Genomic DNA, 17,393 nt, shown 5'->3' with positions numbered 1-17,393 from the left:
TCCTCACGAATGGCTTGGTGCCATCTTCGCAGTAATGAGCGCATTCTCGCTGTGGCTGTTCACAAGAGAGCTGATGTTTAAAAGCGCCGGACACCCCCCTCATCCCTGTCTTTCTCCTGCTCTCGCCACATGAAGTGCTGGCTCCTGCTTTGCCCTCGCCATGACTGCCAGTTTCCTGAGGCCTCTCCAGGAGCAGATGCCGACACCACGCCTCCTGTGCAGCCCGCAGAGCTGAGAGCCAAGATGAACCTCCTTCCTTACATGTGACCCGGCCTCAGGTGTTTCTCTATAGCAACACACGAATGGCCTGACACAGGCAGACGCTGAGTGATGGGCGGGAGGCACACAGCCCGGGCATGGACGAGGCGTCCAGAACAAGCCACTAGCAAGCTTGACCCCCACATAGCATCTTTACTATATAATGATCACTGAAACACAAGTTTTCAATCATGAACAGTTACAGTGGTTCAGCACTAATAAATGAAACCTGTTAGGCTAGCCCCCAAATAAATTCACTTCTCAACACTGATTCTAGTATCCAGTAAAACACTGGTTTTAGTGTATTTTCCCAGTTCTTCAGATCTCAAATACTATCCCATTCTTAATATGAAAAATGGTCTCCATTTAGAAAAAGAAGAGCTTGGCAGGTGACCAATCGGCCGTAGAAAGTCTGGCCTGTGGCCATGGGCCCACGCTCTCACCTGGTGAGCCAGTGGCCGAGGTCAGGCCGGTGAGCCCACTGCACACCTGTCTGGTTTAGGGAGCGCAGCAGCCGGCAGCAGGCCAGTATTAGCCACGGACTGGCCAGCGCCATCCACTTCTCGCGGCCTCTGAGCACTTCGGAGGTAGAGGGGCTTCTGTGGCCTTTGTCTCGCTCCAGCACATCACAGCCAGGCCCGTCCTGCCACGCTGCTGTGGCTCCGTCATGCCCTTGTTCCACACGGAGGCCACACGGAAGCTCACCGTCATCTCCCAGAAAGCAGTTTCTGTAGGCTTCTTGGCTCAGAGCTAGACACAGGGTGTTCACGAGGAAGTACCAGGTCTGGTGCTCCTCCTCCACGAAGCTGCTGGCGCCCAGGCTCAAGACGTGGCCCGCCGTCCCCAACAGAAGAAGAAGGTCTAGCTCTGACCACCTTGAGCTGGGATGCACGGGGTTCTGTGAAAAGGAAAGTGCACTTTGTAAGAGACGTTCTGATAACGACACACATCTCGCTGCGTGTCAAGTCCTCGCTCACAGCAGAGAATGCCCTGGACACACACCGTTGTTCCTCACACCCAGCACCTGGGCCCCTACTCTGGAACAGCCCCCTTCTGCTCCAACGGCAGGAACCTTCCTCTTGGGACGCAGCCTGCAGGAGTGGAGACGCCCTCAGCCCAGGCAGGGGAGCAGGACACCGCACAGCCAGCCAGCTGTTCTCACACTGGACTCCAAGTCCCAAGCTGAGTGACAAAGACTGAAAATGGTCAGAACCCTCTGGGCAGTGGTGCAGCCCAAAGAGCTTGCCTAGAGGCTCCTGGACCCGGCCCTCCACGCTCCCGCTTCCAGGCTCTGGAAGAGCTTAGGTCTTCAGATGCACGTCGCCAGTGCCTGCTTCTTGAAACCAAAGAACCTCAACAATACATCCCACCAAACCAGACCTCGAATTTCTCCAGGAATATTCTAGAAATCCAGAACGTTTCCACTAAAATGGTTAATTCTGTTGAAATGACAAAGTTGGCGTCACAGTACTGTCTCTTAAATATACTAACTTAAAGGAGTCAAAACTAAAGATGAGGACTCAATTATTGCCGTTTATTCTTTTGATAACTACATATTGCGTGCAGCTAGGTACTAATTCAATAGCAGGAGAGACAGCATGAGCCCAGATGGGCCCGAGGTGCAAGCGTGGCGCAGATCATCCTGGCTCCAAGGAAGCCTGTGCCCTGATGACAACGCTGTGAGTGTCTCGGTCAGACACTCAGCACAGGGCCTCTGACGGCTCAAGCCAAGAGGGGATGAGGGCTGCGCAGGGTTGGGGTGGGGGCCCAACAGTCCTGCTGCCACTGCAGTGGGTCCCTTGATCTTGGGCTCTGTGGATCTGAGTGCGACCATCCGCCTCTTCCTCACTGCCTCACCACCACTCCCCAGCTAACGAATGAAGGCGTCCGAGGCCAAGGACTAAGAATTCCAACAGAAAACGTCCGCCTTGGAAAGAAATCTGGACCTGATGAGGCAGGATGCATTCTGGGGGTGGCAGGATGAGTGGTGCAACCAAGTCTCCTTTTGACCCTCCTGAGTGTCCAGGCCGATTGTCTCTTCTTCCCTTAGCTGCAGCTCCCACACCTCTGCTGGGAGGCTGTCTGATTCACATACCCCCTCAGCGGGGGGCTCGTTCCTCTGTGACCGCCAGCTCTTTACAATCACCTTGGTAACAGTTGCAGGAACCTAGCTTTCCAAGAACTCAGGCATCTGACCTGACAGCACAGATGTGAACACCTGTGTCAGGACACCCAGAGGCCTGGGATAAGGCTGCTCCACGTCCTTCCCTGAGGCCCCCTGTCCAGGGCACTGCCAGCACTTGGCACACACCAGGTGTTCAACCAGAGACTGGTAAACGAAAGGCAGCCTGAAATAACAAGAACAACCTGAGCAGAAGGACCACGTCACACTCCCAGGAACCAGCCGTACGTACCTTCCTTGGGGTGTTTCCATGCACGAGCACGTTGGTCAGAACAGACACAATCACACACAGCAGCGACGAGGCCAGCACCATCACCCCACCTGCCGCCAGCCACGAGAGGCCACAGAAGTAGCACGAACTTTCAGCTGAGGTGCACACAATGACGTGAACGGCCGAAAGAACCAGGATCACCAAATAAAAGAGCAGAGAAAACCCAGGAGATGACAGTGGGACTTCCAGCTCAGCCTTTCTGCGCAGTGCCTGTGGGACGCTTAGCAGGAGCAGGGTGAGAACCTGGAACAGAGAAACAGCAGCATCCACAGACTGCTGGGCTTGGAGAAACCCACTTAAAAATAAGCCAAGCTCCCGCTCTCGTGTCAGCTGTCCACACAGTAAAAACAGAAAAGCAAGCTCAGGAAAAGATGATTCCTAATTAACTGCCCCAAAATGCATGGCATGATTTTTTTTTATCACCTGCAGCAATACTGAGTGAGGCCAATTGACACTGATGATACTCTGGGTCTTGTCACAAATCAGGACACACCACGAAAGAGTTAAACAAGAAAATTAATATTTTCCCATTTTTAATAACACCTATATATATATTTAAAACTATAAATATTTGGCTGAGTTATCAAATCAATGCAACACCTGAGCCATGACTGTGTGAGCATCTGTACCTCCAAAACCACGACAGTCCCCACCATCATCGAATAGATGTCGTACTGGGCCACTTGTGCGCTCAGGGACAAGCTCAGAGTCTTCAGAGCATCCAGGTACTGCCTGAGAACCTTGGAGCCCAGGTTGAACAGGACTTCTGAATGCTTTTCCTCCAAGTACAGTCTGATCCAGTTCCCATGCAATCTTTCTGACATTTTAAACTGCTCAAACCCAGGATCTATTAAGAAGACAGAAAGGTTACATGCGCGCACACACTGTGAACATACATTTATATACATAAACTCAAAGTATTCGGTTATGCATGGCACACGGCAAAGGCTTCACTTTTTTAGAACTGACGCTTAATGAAGATCAATCATTCCTTTGGGTGGGGGGTCTGCAACGCCTTCTGTAAAGCTGGGAAAGCTGCCAGTGTGCATCCATCTGCCCTCCGGCGATGCAGGCCTTGGTCCTTGGCATACACCCCGCGGATGGCAGTGACTGACCCCTGTGCTGCCTGGCCTCTTTCTCTGCCTCCCTCATCGCTTACTTCCTTCTCCCTGTTCTGTCTCTTTCCACTCTCTCCTTCTTGTCAACGTGCAATATAAAAACAATCCTGAAATGCATTATGTCAACAGTCAGGTTTTAGAGTCTTTCTAACCCTTACAGCATTGTATGGGGACTGGGCAGGCAGCGGCCTGACCCTTCTCTGCCACACCCACTTCCCCAGTGCAGACTGGCCCTTCCCTACCTCTAACATCCCCCGTTCTGCAGCCTGGGTTACCTCCTTACATCCTCTTTGGAAAGAGAGAGCAGCTTCCAGCCCTCTCTGCTCACAAGGGTGAGCTCTGCTGGGCGCATGGATGCCCTGCCTCTGGATGGAGCCCTGCCCCTCTGCTATGGCACCCTCTTTTAGACCACAGTGCCATGCTGCTCACGGCACAGCTGATGTCCTTTCTTTCCCGAGCTGGCTGATGCGTGAGCCTCTGCCGGGACCACACTCACTTGTGATTAGACTGGTCTGCAAAGCAACAACTTCCTTCCCGAGACCCCCTCGGTATTTGACATGAGCTTCCTACTCCAGAAGAGCCATGCCAAGGAGGGTCTCAGCTGTGCCTCTTGGCAGGCTCACCCCACCCTGTGGCTCTGCATGCCCCAGGCCTGCTATCACAGCAGTGAAAGAGCCGCCACAGGCACTCAAGCCACTGAGGTCCACGGTGCTGTGGCACAAGTCCCTGAGCATGAACTCATACGCCTGCAGGCCCACCCCACTGCTGCCGGCACCAGGTCCCTGAGCGTGAACCCACACGCCTGCAGGCCCACCCCACTGCTGCCGGCACCAGGTCCCTGAGCGTGAACCCACACGCCTGCAGGCCCACCCCACTGCTGCCGGCACCAGGTCCCTGAGCGTGAACCCACACGCCTGCAGGCCCACCCCACTGCTGCCGGCACCAGGTCCCTGAGCGTGAACCCACACGCCTGCAGGCCCACCCCACTGCTGCCGGCACCAGGTCCCTGAGCGTGAACCCACACGCCTGCAGGCCCACCCCACTGCTGCCGGCACCAAGTCCCTGAGCGTGAACCCACACGCCTGCAGGCCCACCCCACTGCTGCCGGCACCAGGTACTCTGCACTAAGTGCCAGTAGCCAGCAACACTAGGCGGCTCGCTCGTTTCACCTCCCTAATGACCCTATGAGGCAGGGATGAGCATCAGAACTGTTATCCAGAGGAGGCAACTGAGACACAGAGGGTGAATCACGCACCTGGGCCACAGTGCCAGTGGGTAAAAGCTGCAAATGAAACTCAGGCAGTCTGGTTCCAGGGCTGGCATCCTTCATTGCTACACCCACTACCCTGGATGGGGGGATGCCTGTGTCCACACCCCACCGCCTATCAGAGAGTCACAGAGCTATGGGGGTGCACCTGTGCATGCACCGAAACAAATATCCATGGAGCGTGGACGACGTGCCAGGCGCTGTGCCAGGGGAGACACAGCATGGCGAGCAAGCAGGTGCAATCCTTGCCTGCTGGGGCTTGGATCCAGTAGGGCTCACAGACACGCACACACACACACACACACACACGAGCGTAATTACAAACTGTGACTGCATTACGGCTGTAATTACAAGTTTCCCAGGAAGGAAAAGTAGAGAGTATCAACGAGGGATTTTTGGTAATGGGGAGGAACTGATTTTGGATTCGGAGTGGGCGCTGGACCAGGAAGGTCTGATGTTTACGCTGAAATGTAAACAGTGCCCAGGAATTCGCCAGGCAAAAAACTGCAGGAAGAGCATCAAGCTGATGGGAACAGCATGTGCAAAAGTCCAGAGGCGAGAAAAAGCCGGTCCCACTACACTGAGAGAGCCGGGTGGGCACAACGCCTCCAACAGACTGGACGCCACCGAGGGACTGCATGGGCCTGGCTGTGGGTTCTAAAACATATTTCAGTGTCAGAACACATACCCCATTTTGTTTTAGGAAAAATGATCCCCGACGGTGTAGACAATGGGCCGCCAGGGGGGGTCCCAGATGCTGTGGCTGTGTTTTCAGTCAAGGGAGGCTCCTGCATTCCTTTAACAGGCTGGTTTCCTCTCATATCCACTGTGGTTCCCATCTTCCCCCAGCCACTACTTCTGGAACAGGCAAATAACCCTTCCATTGTTGTTTTGATTTTGTTGGTATCTTTTTTGTTTTGTTTTTTGAGATGGAGTCTTGCTCTGTCACCCAGGCTGGAGTGCAGTGTCGCCATCTCGGCTCACTGCAAGCTCCGCTTCCCGGGTTCACACCATTCTCCTGCCTCAGCCTCCCGAGTAGCTGGGACTACAGGCACCCGCCACCACGCCCGACTAATTTTTTGTATTTTTAGTAGAGATGGGGTTTCACTGTGTTAGCCAGGACGGTCTCAATCTCCTGACCTCGTGATCCCCCCGCCTCAGCCTCCCAAAGTGCTGGGATGACAGGCGTGAGCCACCATGCCTGGCCAATTTTGTTGGTGTTTTTATCATTCTTAGCATAGAAAAAAGGACACAGTAACAAAACAAGCAATATGCAAAAGCTACCAAACTTATACCATTTTTTAAAAAACGAAAAGCACAAGTCACTGTTGTCCCTGGTCTTGACTAAAATGTCTCCATGGCCAAAGTCCTCCACCTCACAGGGTGAGAGCTGGTGCTCGGTGGGGCCTCCAGACACTCATCACATCCGGTTCCCAAGCACTCCTTGGCTGGTCAGGTTTGTCTTCCACACGTGACTCTAGGAGGCCGGTTTACATCTCAGCGCAAGCTTGTGGACGTTCACTCTTATCTGGTAGTAATAGTATCCCTCTACTTCAAGTAGGGAAATCTGCCAACACCGCATTAACTGCTGCCCCCAAATAGGAGTCGACTTCCTCCGGGCTCTCAAAGGAGCCCCAGTATCAAACATGATTCCTGATGAACGCGGCTGCGTCAGAGTCGATTGTCTGAAGACATCCCAGGGAGATAAACGTTCCTCTCCTGGACCCTTCCTGTAGCTGTCTCCTGGCACCTCCCTTGGCCCCACACCTGGCTCAGGCAACTCCACCTCCTACTCCCATTAGAGTCGCAGTGTCTGCTGCCTAGGGCTCTCGCCTGCCCAGTACCAGCCAGGCCTTCCCCCACTCTCCATCTGACAAAGCCACTCATCACCCTCCATGGCCAGATCCAAAGCTCAGTTCTCAATTCCTGATTTTATTCAATACCAACCTTTGACGCAGCTGCCCACTCCCTGCTTCCTGAAATTACTTCTTTACATGGCTTCCTGGACACCAACACCCCCACCCACAAGCACCGGCCTTGCAGAACTGTTCCTCCTAAGTCGTGCCCTCCTGAGGAAATTATTACTCTCTTCCTTTGCTTTCAGCTGAAAGCCCCGGAGTCGTACCTAACGCCTCTGGTCTGCTCGTACCCAATATCGCAGCACATGAGCAAATTCTGTCTTCATGACCTTCAAAATCTTTCCAGAATGCAACCACTTCTCCACCACCCCTGCCTGGGCCCTGGCCACCCTCACCTCTCACAGAAGTACAGCCACTGCCTCCTGACTGGTCTCCTCCTACAGCACAAAGCAGAATCCTCCACGAGGGTGCCTGAGACAGCCTTTGAAAATGCAAGTGGAAGACTCTGGCTCTCACCAAACCCTGCAGCAGCTCCCCATTTAACTCAGAATACAAGTGAAAGCCCCTCCAGTGCCCAGTGGCCCTCACCCCTTAATGCCATCTCCTCTGCCCTGCCCTTGCCACTCTGGCCCCTGCTCTGACCATCCCCTGAATGTGTGCCCCATGGAGGACCCTGTCTGCTGCCCCCACAGCCTGTAATGTGCCCTCCCAGATGGCCAGCGGCCCACCTGCCCCAGCGGCTCCCCCACCTGCTTCACTTCCCACCCCACGCCTGTTTATTCCTTCTTTTTTTTTTTTTTGAGGCAGAGTCTCGCTCTGTTGCCAGGCTGGAGTGCAGTGGCGCGATCTCAGTTCACTGCAACCTCCACCTCCAGGGTTCAAGCGATTCTCCTGCCTCAGCCTCCTGCCCGCCACCATGCCTGGCTAATTTTTGTATTTTTAGTAGAGACGGGGTTTCACTGTGTTAGTCAGGCTGGTCTTGAATTCCTGACTTCATGATCCGCCTGCCTCGGCCTCCCAAAGTGCTGGGATTACAGGCGTAAGCCACTGCGCCCAGCCCTGTTTATTCTTTTCCTAAGGTACTCATCACCATCGGCCATCGATCACTTCCTTTTCTCTCCTCCCTCTGGAAGGTTCCATGAGGGCAGAGCCTCGTACCTGCTCTGTCTCCAGTGCCTGTAACAGCCTCTCATTCATAACAAGATCCTGGTAAATAGTTGTTGAATGAATAAATTTATGAAAGAACTTTAGATAACTGCATCTGAGGGTGCTGCCAATGGTGATAGTTCAAAGTTCTAAGAAAACAGAAACACAATCTGTATCATCAAAGAGTAGTGATGAAAAAATACTCCTGTGACAAACTGCATACCACAGAAACACATCGGAGAAACCTGAGCTCAGTGGAAACACACAGCTCTGACAGAGCTCGAAACGGTGAGTTGACTGACCTTTTTCATATGATGGCACATTCTCTTGCAACAGTTTACTAAGCTGCACTGTATTGAGATGTAAAAATCTCAACTGCTCTCTCATTGGTCTTCCTTCCACAACTGGGAATAGGAGGCTCCCTACGCTGTCTTTTGGAATCGGTAAGCCAAGTGCTATCGCCAGTGTCGCGGCCACATCCGTCTGTTGGACGTGCTTTGGAAGTCGGATATCACCTAGAAAAAAGAAAACATTTTAAGTAACAGACTTCTAGAAAGTGTAAGATGGTAGTCCTTCTTGAATTAGACCTTCTACAACTAACATGAGCCAAATGATCCGTCTCTTCACACCATTCAACACAGGATCGTACAGGAATCACCTGCTGTGCTTGCTGCGTTGACAGTTACCGAACCCGTTCTATGCCAGGGACGGTGTCTTTCCTTCAGTAGCCTGCAACAGGCTGCGAGAGAGGCTCATGTGAGGAATGCCATACAGTGAGCGCTACGGAGCACGGGCTGAACACAGAGGAAGCAGGTGGTCCCGCAGACACGGAGGGACTGTCACTTTGGCAAGGTCAACAGCCAACCCGAGAATGAAGTGAGGCTGGGATCGCTGACAGCCCGGACCCTCTGGATTTGGAGCATCCCATGCTCTGCCCTCTACGAGCACACATGCCATTGCTCATGGAGAAAATAAACCCTTCACGGCTCCTGGGCAGCTGTGGGTGCTTCTATAGGGGAGCGCAGAATGAGGCAGGTTCAGCTGGGCCAGGTGCTCTAATCAACTTGGACACGCTGGACATCTGTCTGTTGGCTAAAGCTCAAGCCTGAACAGTGAGTGGCTATCCTACCATCTCCTTGCAAGAATGGCTGTGATGTCAGCACAATGGGCCTAGGCCACTGCTCTGCCACCATCCACTATGATTTCGGAGGAGAAACTCAACTTCGTCGGAGTGTTTTCATCTGTAAAGACAGCAAGCAGCTCCACACCCTGGAATTCAACGTACACCGGCAGGGCGCCAAGAGGCCACAGGGACGGCTACTCAGGATAGGTGGTGGGTGAGGTGTCTTTAGATACTCAGGTGTGAGTCTGTGGAGGTTTTACTTTGTGATAATTTTTTTGTAGCGAGTTTTTAATTTGGTCAAATTTATTAATCAGGTCTTGGCCAACTCTCTAATGACGGCTTCTAGGTCATGCTTAGAAAGAACCTTCCACTCCAGTGTGGCCGTTTTCTTCCAGTACTTCTTTCTTCTAGTATTTTCTTACATTAAGTGCTTTGAGCTGACACAAAAAATAAAACACAAAGACAAAAACAAACCCACCTTAAATTGCTTTTGACCCTCATACTGGTAGTGGCAGCGCTGGCATTGTTATTCTGAGACTGTTGCGTGTCTATTGCGGGATAAAGCCAATGAGTCATTATGTGATATGCTAATTCTATCATATCTGGAGTTGCTGACAACCAAGATTCTAAACTTAGGAAGAAGAAAGTACAGATGTAAGACCTAAGAAGTCAATTTTACAGTTTTGAAGGTGAATCGATACAAACAGAAGATCATTTTATCTTAAAACAATTTCTTCTTTCTGTCTAGAGACAATGACCAACCACTCAGAGCTAGCACTGGAAGCTCTGAGACAGTGATCTTGAAACACCACCTTCCACTAAAAAGAAGCAGGGCATCCTGGAGAAATCGCTGACTGTAGGTCTCAAGAAGGAAATGTGCACGAGTAAACTGTAGTAAAGCAAAGAGTTTTGGGGCTGGGGACCTACAGATTTACAGAGACTTAAGCGACACATAAACCAATCACAGTGTATGGTCTTATTTGTGGCCTGATTCAAACAAGCTGAAACACCTAAAGAGAGAGAAACAGATATTAGAGATATGAACACTACTCGGTGATATTAAGGAATTAACACTATTTTTTAAATGTGATAAGGGTATCAAGATTTTGGGGGTAAAGAGCACGTATCTTTTAGAGGTCCGCTTCCAAATAGTAAAGGAGAAGGGAAATGAGTGTGGGCACGGATGAAAGAAGATCGGCTGTAACTGGCCAGTAACTGGTGAAGCTGGACTTGGGGGTTTATTATACGACTGTGACTACCGTTCTACATCCAGAATTTTCCGTACTGTAGTCTTTTAAAGACGTTAACATGCTTTGACCTGGATTGATATTGTTGTAAAGAATAAGGCAGAGAGTCTGCATTACCTTTTTCCAAAAGGTCAGCCAGGGGTACCAGCATCATTTATTGAGCACCATGTCTTCTCTGCACTAATCTGAGATGCCACCTTTGTCACCAAGTCCCCAGATACACTGAGGTCTATTTCTGGCCTCTTGATTTTGCATCTTTGATTGGTTTGTGACCAGTTCTTGCCTGCACAAACTATTTTAATAACTGTAATTCTGAAATACAAACACAGGGTAGGCCTGTGGATTGCGCCCCACTGACGATGAGGGGCCATGAAAGAAGTTCCAGCACTTCAGAAAACCATTCCCACAGCCCAGCAGCATCCTTTCACCACCGGTCTCTACCTCCACTGGCTCGCCTGCTGAGTCTTCAACATTCAATCCACAAATGATAAAACATCCACTAGGTGCCAGGCACCAGGGGAACAGAACAACAAACAGGGTCAAACATTCTAGTAGCAAGAGGCTGAAAATAAAACAGACCTGCTCTGCCCTCTGTGGAAGTCCAGGTACAGGGACGCTCTCCTTCCCACACCCGTTGACTCTGGAGTGGCCAGACCTCTACTGCCCACACAGGGAGGTCAGCACTCTAGGGGTGGGCGGCGGTGGGCTGAAGGTCTCTGAAGTCACTCACTACACAATCCAAAACTGCTTATTTTCAAAATAATAAACATTTTAACATTTCTTTTTATTAACATAACAAAACAAAAATTTCCGTGCATTTTTAAGATAAAAATCCTTCAGAACTATAGGGAATAGTGTTAAGAGTAGCTCCATGAACTTGCTTATCAATAAAACAAGCATAAATGGTAAACATTTTAAAAACCACCACTACCACCATTCACAGTCTCTGGAAATTGTCTAGGGATACAGAACAAAGAAATCTTTATTCAAGAAAATCCACTAGGCCTTGTTAAGAAGCGTAAGAGTCTGCAGCCCTTGAACCGTGGCCTGCTCCCTCCCTCCCCCTCCTAGCCCAGTGGGGCAGAAACTCTCCTGTGGTGGGTGCAGCCCAGAACACAGAGCTCCCTTTCCCCCAGCTCCGGAAGGAGGGTTGGTTATACGATCTCCCTCTCATCCCCCTAGCTCCCGATAGAGGATTATGCAATCTCCTTCCCATCTCCCCATGCTCTTCTTTTCCTCATCAAATAGAGAATATCAATAAAGAGATAAAAATTATTATTATTATTATTACTATTTTTAGATGGAGTCTCACTCTGTTGCCAGGCTGGAGTGCAGTGGTGAGATCTCAGCTCACTGCAACCTCTGCCTCCCGGGTTCAAGTGATTCTCCTGCCTCAGCGTCCTGAGTAGCTGGGATTACAGGCACCCATCACCATATCTGGCTAATTTTTGTACTTTTAGTAGGGACGGGGTTTCACCATGTTGGTCAGGCTGGTCTCGAACTTCTGCCCTCGTGATCCGCCCACCGTGGCCTCCCAAAGTGCTGGGATTACAAGCATAAGCCACCGTGCCCGGCCAGAAATTATTTTTTAAAAAGCATCAAATGAAACTCTGGAGTTAAAAAAATATGATAACTGTTGGGAGGCCGAGGTGGGCAGATCACAAGGTCAAGAGTTTGAGATCAGCCTGGCCAATAAGGTGAAACCCTGTCTCTACTAAAAATACAAAAATTAACCAGGCGTGGTGGTGGGTGCCTGTAATCCCAGCTACTTGGGAGGCTGAGGCAGGAGAATAGCTTGAACCTGGGAGGCGGAGGTGGCAGTGAGCCGAGATCGTGCCACTGCACTCCAGCCTGGGTGACAGAGAAAGACTCCGTCTCAAAAAACAAACAAAAAAAAAGTATAATAACTGAAACAGAAAATTCACTAAAGGAGTTTAACAATAGATTTGAACTGGCAGAAGAAAGAACGAGCAATTTAAAGATAGATCAATAGAGATCAAGCAATTTAAACAACTGAAAATTTTCCAAATTTGATGAAACACATCAACCTACACATGCGAGAAGCTCAATGAACTCCAAGTTGAGTAAACATAAAATACAGATACATTATAGCAAAAATGGTAAAAGACAAAGAAATGGGAAACCCAGTTAGATTAAGAGTTGACTTTTCATCAGAAACCATGGAGGCCAGAAGGCGGTGCGACAGCACATTCAAAGTGCTGAAAGAAAAAACAGCCAACCCAGTCTTACAGTCAGCAAAACTCTTTCCAAAAAGAAGACAAAATAGACATCCCGGATATTTTCTAAAACAAAAAATTCTTTGCTAGCAAATCTGCCTTACAAGAAATACTAAAAGAAATTCTTCATGCTGAAAGCCAGTGACTCCAGATCAAATTTCAGGTACATAAAAAAGCAAAGAGCATCAGTAAAGGTAATCATATAATTATGAAAGACACTACAAAAGCATTTTCTTCTTTCCTCTCCTGATTTAAAAGCAATTATATAAAACCATATCTATATAACTATGCCATCAGTTTATAACATACAGAAAAGTGACATATTTGACAATAACAGCACAGAGGTGGCGGGTGGGGGCACAGCTATACTGGGTAAGAAAATGACAACATAGGAAATATACATCCACACAAAAAGCTACACACAGATGATCACAGCGTCATTATTCATCACAGCCAGAAAGTGGAAACAACCCAAATGTCCATCAACTCATGAATGGTCAATGAATGTGTTAAATCCATGCAATGGAAGACTATTTAATAACAAAAGAAATGAAGTCTTCTTTTTTTTTTTTTTTTTTTTTAAGATGGGGAGTTTCACTCCTGTTGCCCAGGCTGGAATGCAATGGCACGATCTCGGCTCACTGCAACCTCCGCCTCCTGGGCTCAAGTGATTCTCCTGCCTCAGCCTCCCAAGTAGCTGGGGTTACAGGCATGTGCCACCACACCCAGCCAATTTTGTGTTGTTAGTAGAGACGGGGTTTCTCCATGTTGGTCAGGCTGGTCTCGAACTCCCGACCTCAGGTGATCCACCCGCCTCAGTCTCCCAAAGTGCTGGGATTACAGGCGAGAGCCACAGTGCCTGGCCTAGAAATGAAGTCTTGATACATGCTATAACTATGAACCCGGAAGAACACTATCCTACATGAAAGAAGCCAGGCACACGAGACCATATGGTTTCATTTACACAAAACATGCAGAAGAGGCAAATCTACAGACAATGATGCTGATTACCTAGGGTTGGGGGAGGGAGAGAAGACGGCTGGGGAAGAGGAAGGTGGCTGCAGAAGAGTATAGGGTTTCTTTCTGAGGTGAGGAAAATGATGTAAAATTGACTGTGATGATGGTGGCCCAACGCTGTGAGTACACCAGAGTACAGTCCTGGCTCATGAAACAGGTATGATGAGAATAAAGAAAACAAAACAGAACCATCTCTCAGGACTGAAGCTGGTGATGAGTCCGGCACTTGCAGGCAGCCTGCACGCATGCAGCTGCCCCCACCATTCCTAGCTCTGCTCAGGTCAGACATTCAAGATGAAGTGTTGGGAACAAGCCTCCCAAAATCTGGCCATAAACTGGCCCTAAAACTGGCCATAAACAAAATCTCTGCAGCACTGTGACATGTTCATGATGGCCATGACGCCCACGCTGGAAGGTTGTGGGTTTACCAGAATGAGGGCAAGGAACACCTGGTCCGCCCAGGGCGGAAAACCGCTTAAAGGCATTCTTAAGCCACAAACAATAGCATGAGTGATCTGTGCCTTAAGGACATGCTCCTGCTGCGGTTAACTAGCCCAACCTATTCCTTTAATTCAGCCCATCCCTTCGTTTCCCATAAGGGATACTTTTAGTTAATTCAGTATCTATAGAAACAATGCTAACGACTGGTTTGCTGTTAATAAATATGTGGGTAAATCTCTCTTCAGGGCTGTCAGCTCTGAAGGCTGTGAGACCCCTGATTTCCCACTTCACACCTCTATATTTCTGTGGGTGTGTCTTTAATTCCTCTAGCGCCGCTGGGTTAGGGTCTCCCGGACTAAGCTGGTCTCGGCAAAGAAGCTTCATAAAAAGATATAAGAGGTCAGGTGGAGATGCTTCCCCAACTAACCCTCACTTAAGTGAAAGGGCCATTCATTCAGCAAATATTTCTTGGCAACTATCATGTGGCAGGCAATGTTTCAGGCTCATGGTGGGCAAAACAGACATGGTCCTGTCCTCATCTGGCTTAAAGTGTAATGTGGAGGCAGATGTTACATGAATCCCATAAATAAACAAAATCCATCAATAAGTCTGCAATGATAAATTATGCCAAGAATGATGAATGGGGACACTTAGAGAGATCAATCTGACCGGTGTGGGGCCTATCCACGGCATTTACAGCCACAGAGGCAGATGAGACTGTATCTCCAGGGCGAATGCAGAACGAAACAAGAAGGCAGTCCAGTAAAAAAGACCAGGGAAAGGAAACTAGGCTGGCAAAGGAGAGAAAAGGAGGAAAACCAGAAAGATGTGAGGTCCCAGAAGCTACGGGACCAGCAGCGCTAAGGGTGCTGAAGGGTCAGGGAGAGCAGCGCCCGAAAGCGTCTGCTGTGCCTGACGGCAGAAATAACCGCTGAGCTCACCGCGAGTGAGTCAGCGAGGCAGCAGAAGCCAGGCGCAAGTGGAAGGCAGCTGCCGACAGGACAGCAAGGCCGACGGCCGTGAGGGCAGAGTGCGTAGCTGGCGGCTGAGTCAGGGCACAGGTCAGAGTGGGGTGTGTGTGTGTTTGGGGCGTGTCTGAATACTGACAGACGGGGCCTCTGTCTGTCCTGCTCTGGCTGGGTCCCTTGACTCTTGTTGACACTGCTATTCAATAGATGGTTTACAATAATGCAAACTTTTAAAAAAGCCGAGGTATTCACGTTTCCTTCAGTTCACACATGCTGTCCAGATGTCTCTGAGCTACTGGCAATTTTTCTCAACAGTTCCAGATATCCAGGCAGCAACATTCATACAACAAAATTCTGACAAAGAATAACTGTATTTTAAGGATTCGGGAAGGAATGTAACTTCAGATCCCGAAAGCCTTTTGCCCAATTACTTTTCATGCTCACATTGCTCGGGGACTTCAACCTTATGGAGCTTCTAAAAAATAGGTTTTCAAAATTAAAACCAGACTATAGAAAACAAATGCAATACAATCTCCAACTGTTAACATTCCTAAATTCTCACCGGGTTTCCTTTCAAATGCAGAACTGATTAAAATCAGAGGTGTATTCACCTCCTCGGTGGAGGAGGCCCCGTGACTTCCTGTTTCAGACATGCCATGGTCACCACAAAGAACCAGCAAATTGGGTAAAGGCGTCTCTCTCTCCTATAAGGCAAACAAAAAACATTTCAACTGCGTTCAGACTGAAGACAGCACATCATCTTAAGAAGACAACTTTCGGTTTTAGCTTTACTTTATAGAGTTGTAGCTCTTTCTCAATGAATTAGATTTTTTTTTTTCCTATGAGCTCATAGCCAGATCACAGGGTCACAGTCAAATAATGCCATAAATGAAGTTCACAGAATTGTACACAGCTCATGGAGCACAGCAGGCTGCATTTCTGCCCTCTGATGGCAGACGGTTTGTATCTGGTTTCTGTCTTTGCCACTGCCAAGCTGTGAGACTCTGGACGCATTCTACTCTGTGCCTTGGTCGCCTCATCTGTCAAATAGAATCTTTCACAGGACTCTGGTGAGAACACAACACACAGCACAAGGCAAGAGCTCTGAGCCATGCAGGGGCACCCACCAGGCTTCTCTGCCCCTGGGGTTGCAGCCACACAGCCTTTGCTGCTCCAGGACAAGCCAGGCAGGCTGTGCCTGACCCTCGCTGCTGCTCCTCCTGGAACACTCGTGCACAGACCACATGGTCTGCCCCTCCCTCCCTTCAAGTCTCTGCTCACCCTGCACACGTCTTCAGGGAAGGCTTCTCTCAACACGCTGTTGAAAGCCCCTCCTCCTGCCCTCTGAGTTTCTGCAGCACCCATCACTTCCTCACATACTTATTTAGTCATCTTTCTCATTTCTCCTGGCTAGAACGTGAGCTTCACGAGGGATTATTGACTGTTTCACTGATGCACCCAAATGCATGGACAAAAAGTGACATAGAACAGAAACAGTGACACAGAACAGAAAGAGTGACACAGAACAGAGAGAGTGACACAGAACAGAGACAGTGACACAGAACAGAGTGACACAGAACAGAGAGTGACACAGAACAGAGTGGCACAGAACAGAGAGAGTGATACAGAACAGAGAGAGTGGCACAAAAGGTCTTCAGGAGGTATTACTTGAATGAATGCATACACGGGTAGGAGTGAGAGCTGCTGTTCTGCAGGGCTGCTGGAAGACGGAGTCAGTGCAGTGGACGCTGAGACAGTGCTGCCCGTGTGGCATGCGGCCCCTGGCTAGCAGACTGATGGTGGACGTTCACACAGGCACCCTGAATAACTCAGGCGGTTGCATTTATTCTAGGGAACATCCACGTGAAACCACATCAGCACACAGTGCGCGACGGCGAGCCTCACCTTCGACTGCAGTGAGGTGTGGATCTTCATCAGCACGCTGTCCATCTCGCTCAGCTTCTGCCCAATCAGGGGGCTGTTGGGCCCTGAAATGTGGCCAATGTGGTCCAGCCCCAGGTAGTGGAGGATTAATATGTCCCAATCTCCTCTTTTTAATACTTTATCCAAATGCCTCGTGACATTATTATCCACCTTTGAAGGGGAAACACACGTATAAACAGCTCACCTAATTTCCCTGGATCTTCACTCCCCGGGGAAAAACGCAACAGTCATCTCAAAATCTAGGAGTTTATTCAGGTAACAGGATTTGGGGGAGTGGAAACACAACAAAATCTATGTCATTAAAAATAAATAAAT

General features: G+C 49.5%; 1 protein-coding gene across 7 annotated transcripts in view; it reads right to left on the bottom strand.

The window, feature by feature from the left end:
- PIGG (phosphatidylinositol glycan anchor biosynthesis class G (EMM blood group)) overlaps positions 1-17,393 on the bottom strand; it is a 41,571-nt gene that overhangs the window by 16,102 nt on the left and 8,076 nt on the right. For 2 of the 7 annotated variants that reach the window (XM_004038295.5, XM_055384242.2), the window contains exons 4-9: positions 17,040-17,228; positions 15,697-15,838; positions 8,404-8,616; positions 3,341-3,558; positions 2,673-2,954; positions 702-1,156 (exon numbers count right to left, since the gene is read on the bottom strand). In XM_004038295.5, the coding sequence (XP_004038343.1) occupies positions 702-1,156; positions 2,673-2,954; positions 3,341-3,558; positions 8,404-8,616; positions 15,697-15,838; positions 17,040-17,228 (1,499 nt within the window). Of the gene's footprint in view, positions 1-701; positions 1,157-2,672; positions 2,955-3,311; positions 3,559-8,403; positions 8,617-15,696; positions 15,839-17,039; positions 17,229-17,393 lie in introns of those variants that run through there. The other 5 variants (XM_004038296.5, XM_055384244.2, XM_055384245.2 and 2 more) reach the window with 5 other exon arrangements.

The sequence above is a fragment of the Gorilla gorilla genome, chromosome 3, assembly GCF_029281585.2.
Source record: "Gorilla gorilla gorilla isolate KB3781 chromosome 3, NHGRI_mGorGor1-v2.1_pri, whole genome shotgun sequence".
NCBI classification, from domain to species: domain Eukaryota; kingdom Metazoa; phylum Chordata; class Mammalia; order Primates; family Hominidae; genus Gorilla; species Gorilla gorilla.
This window is presented reverse-complemented; position numbering and strand designations above follow the sequence as displayed.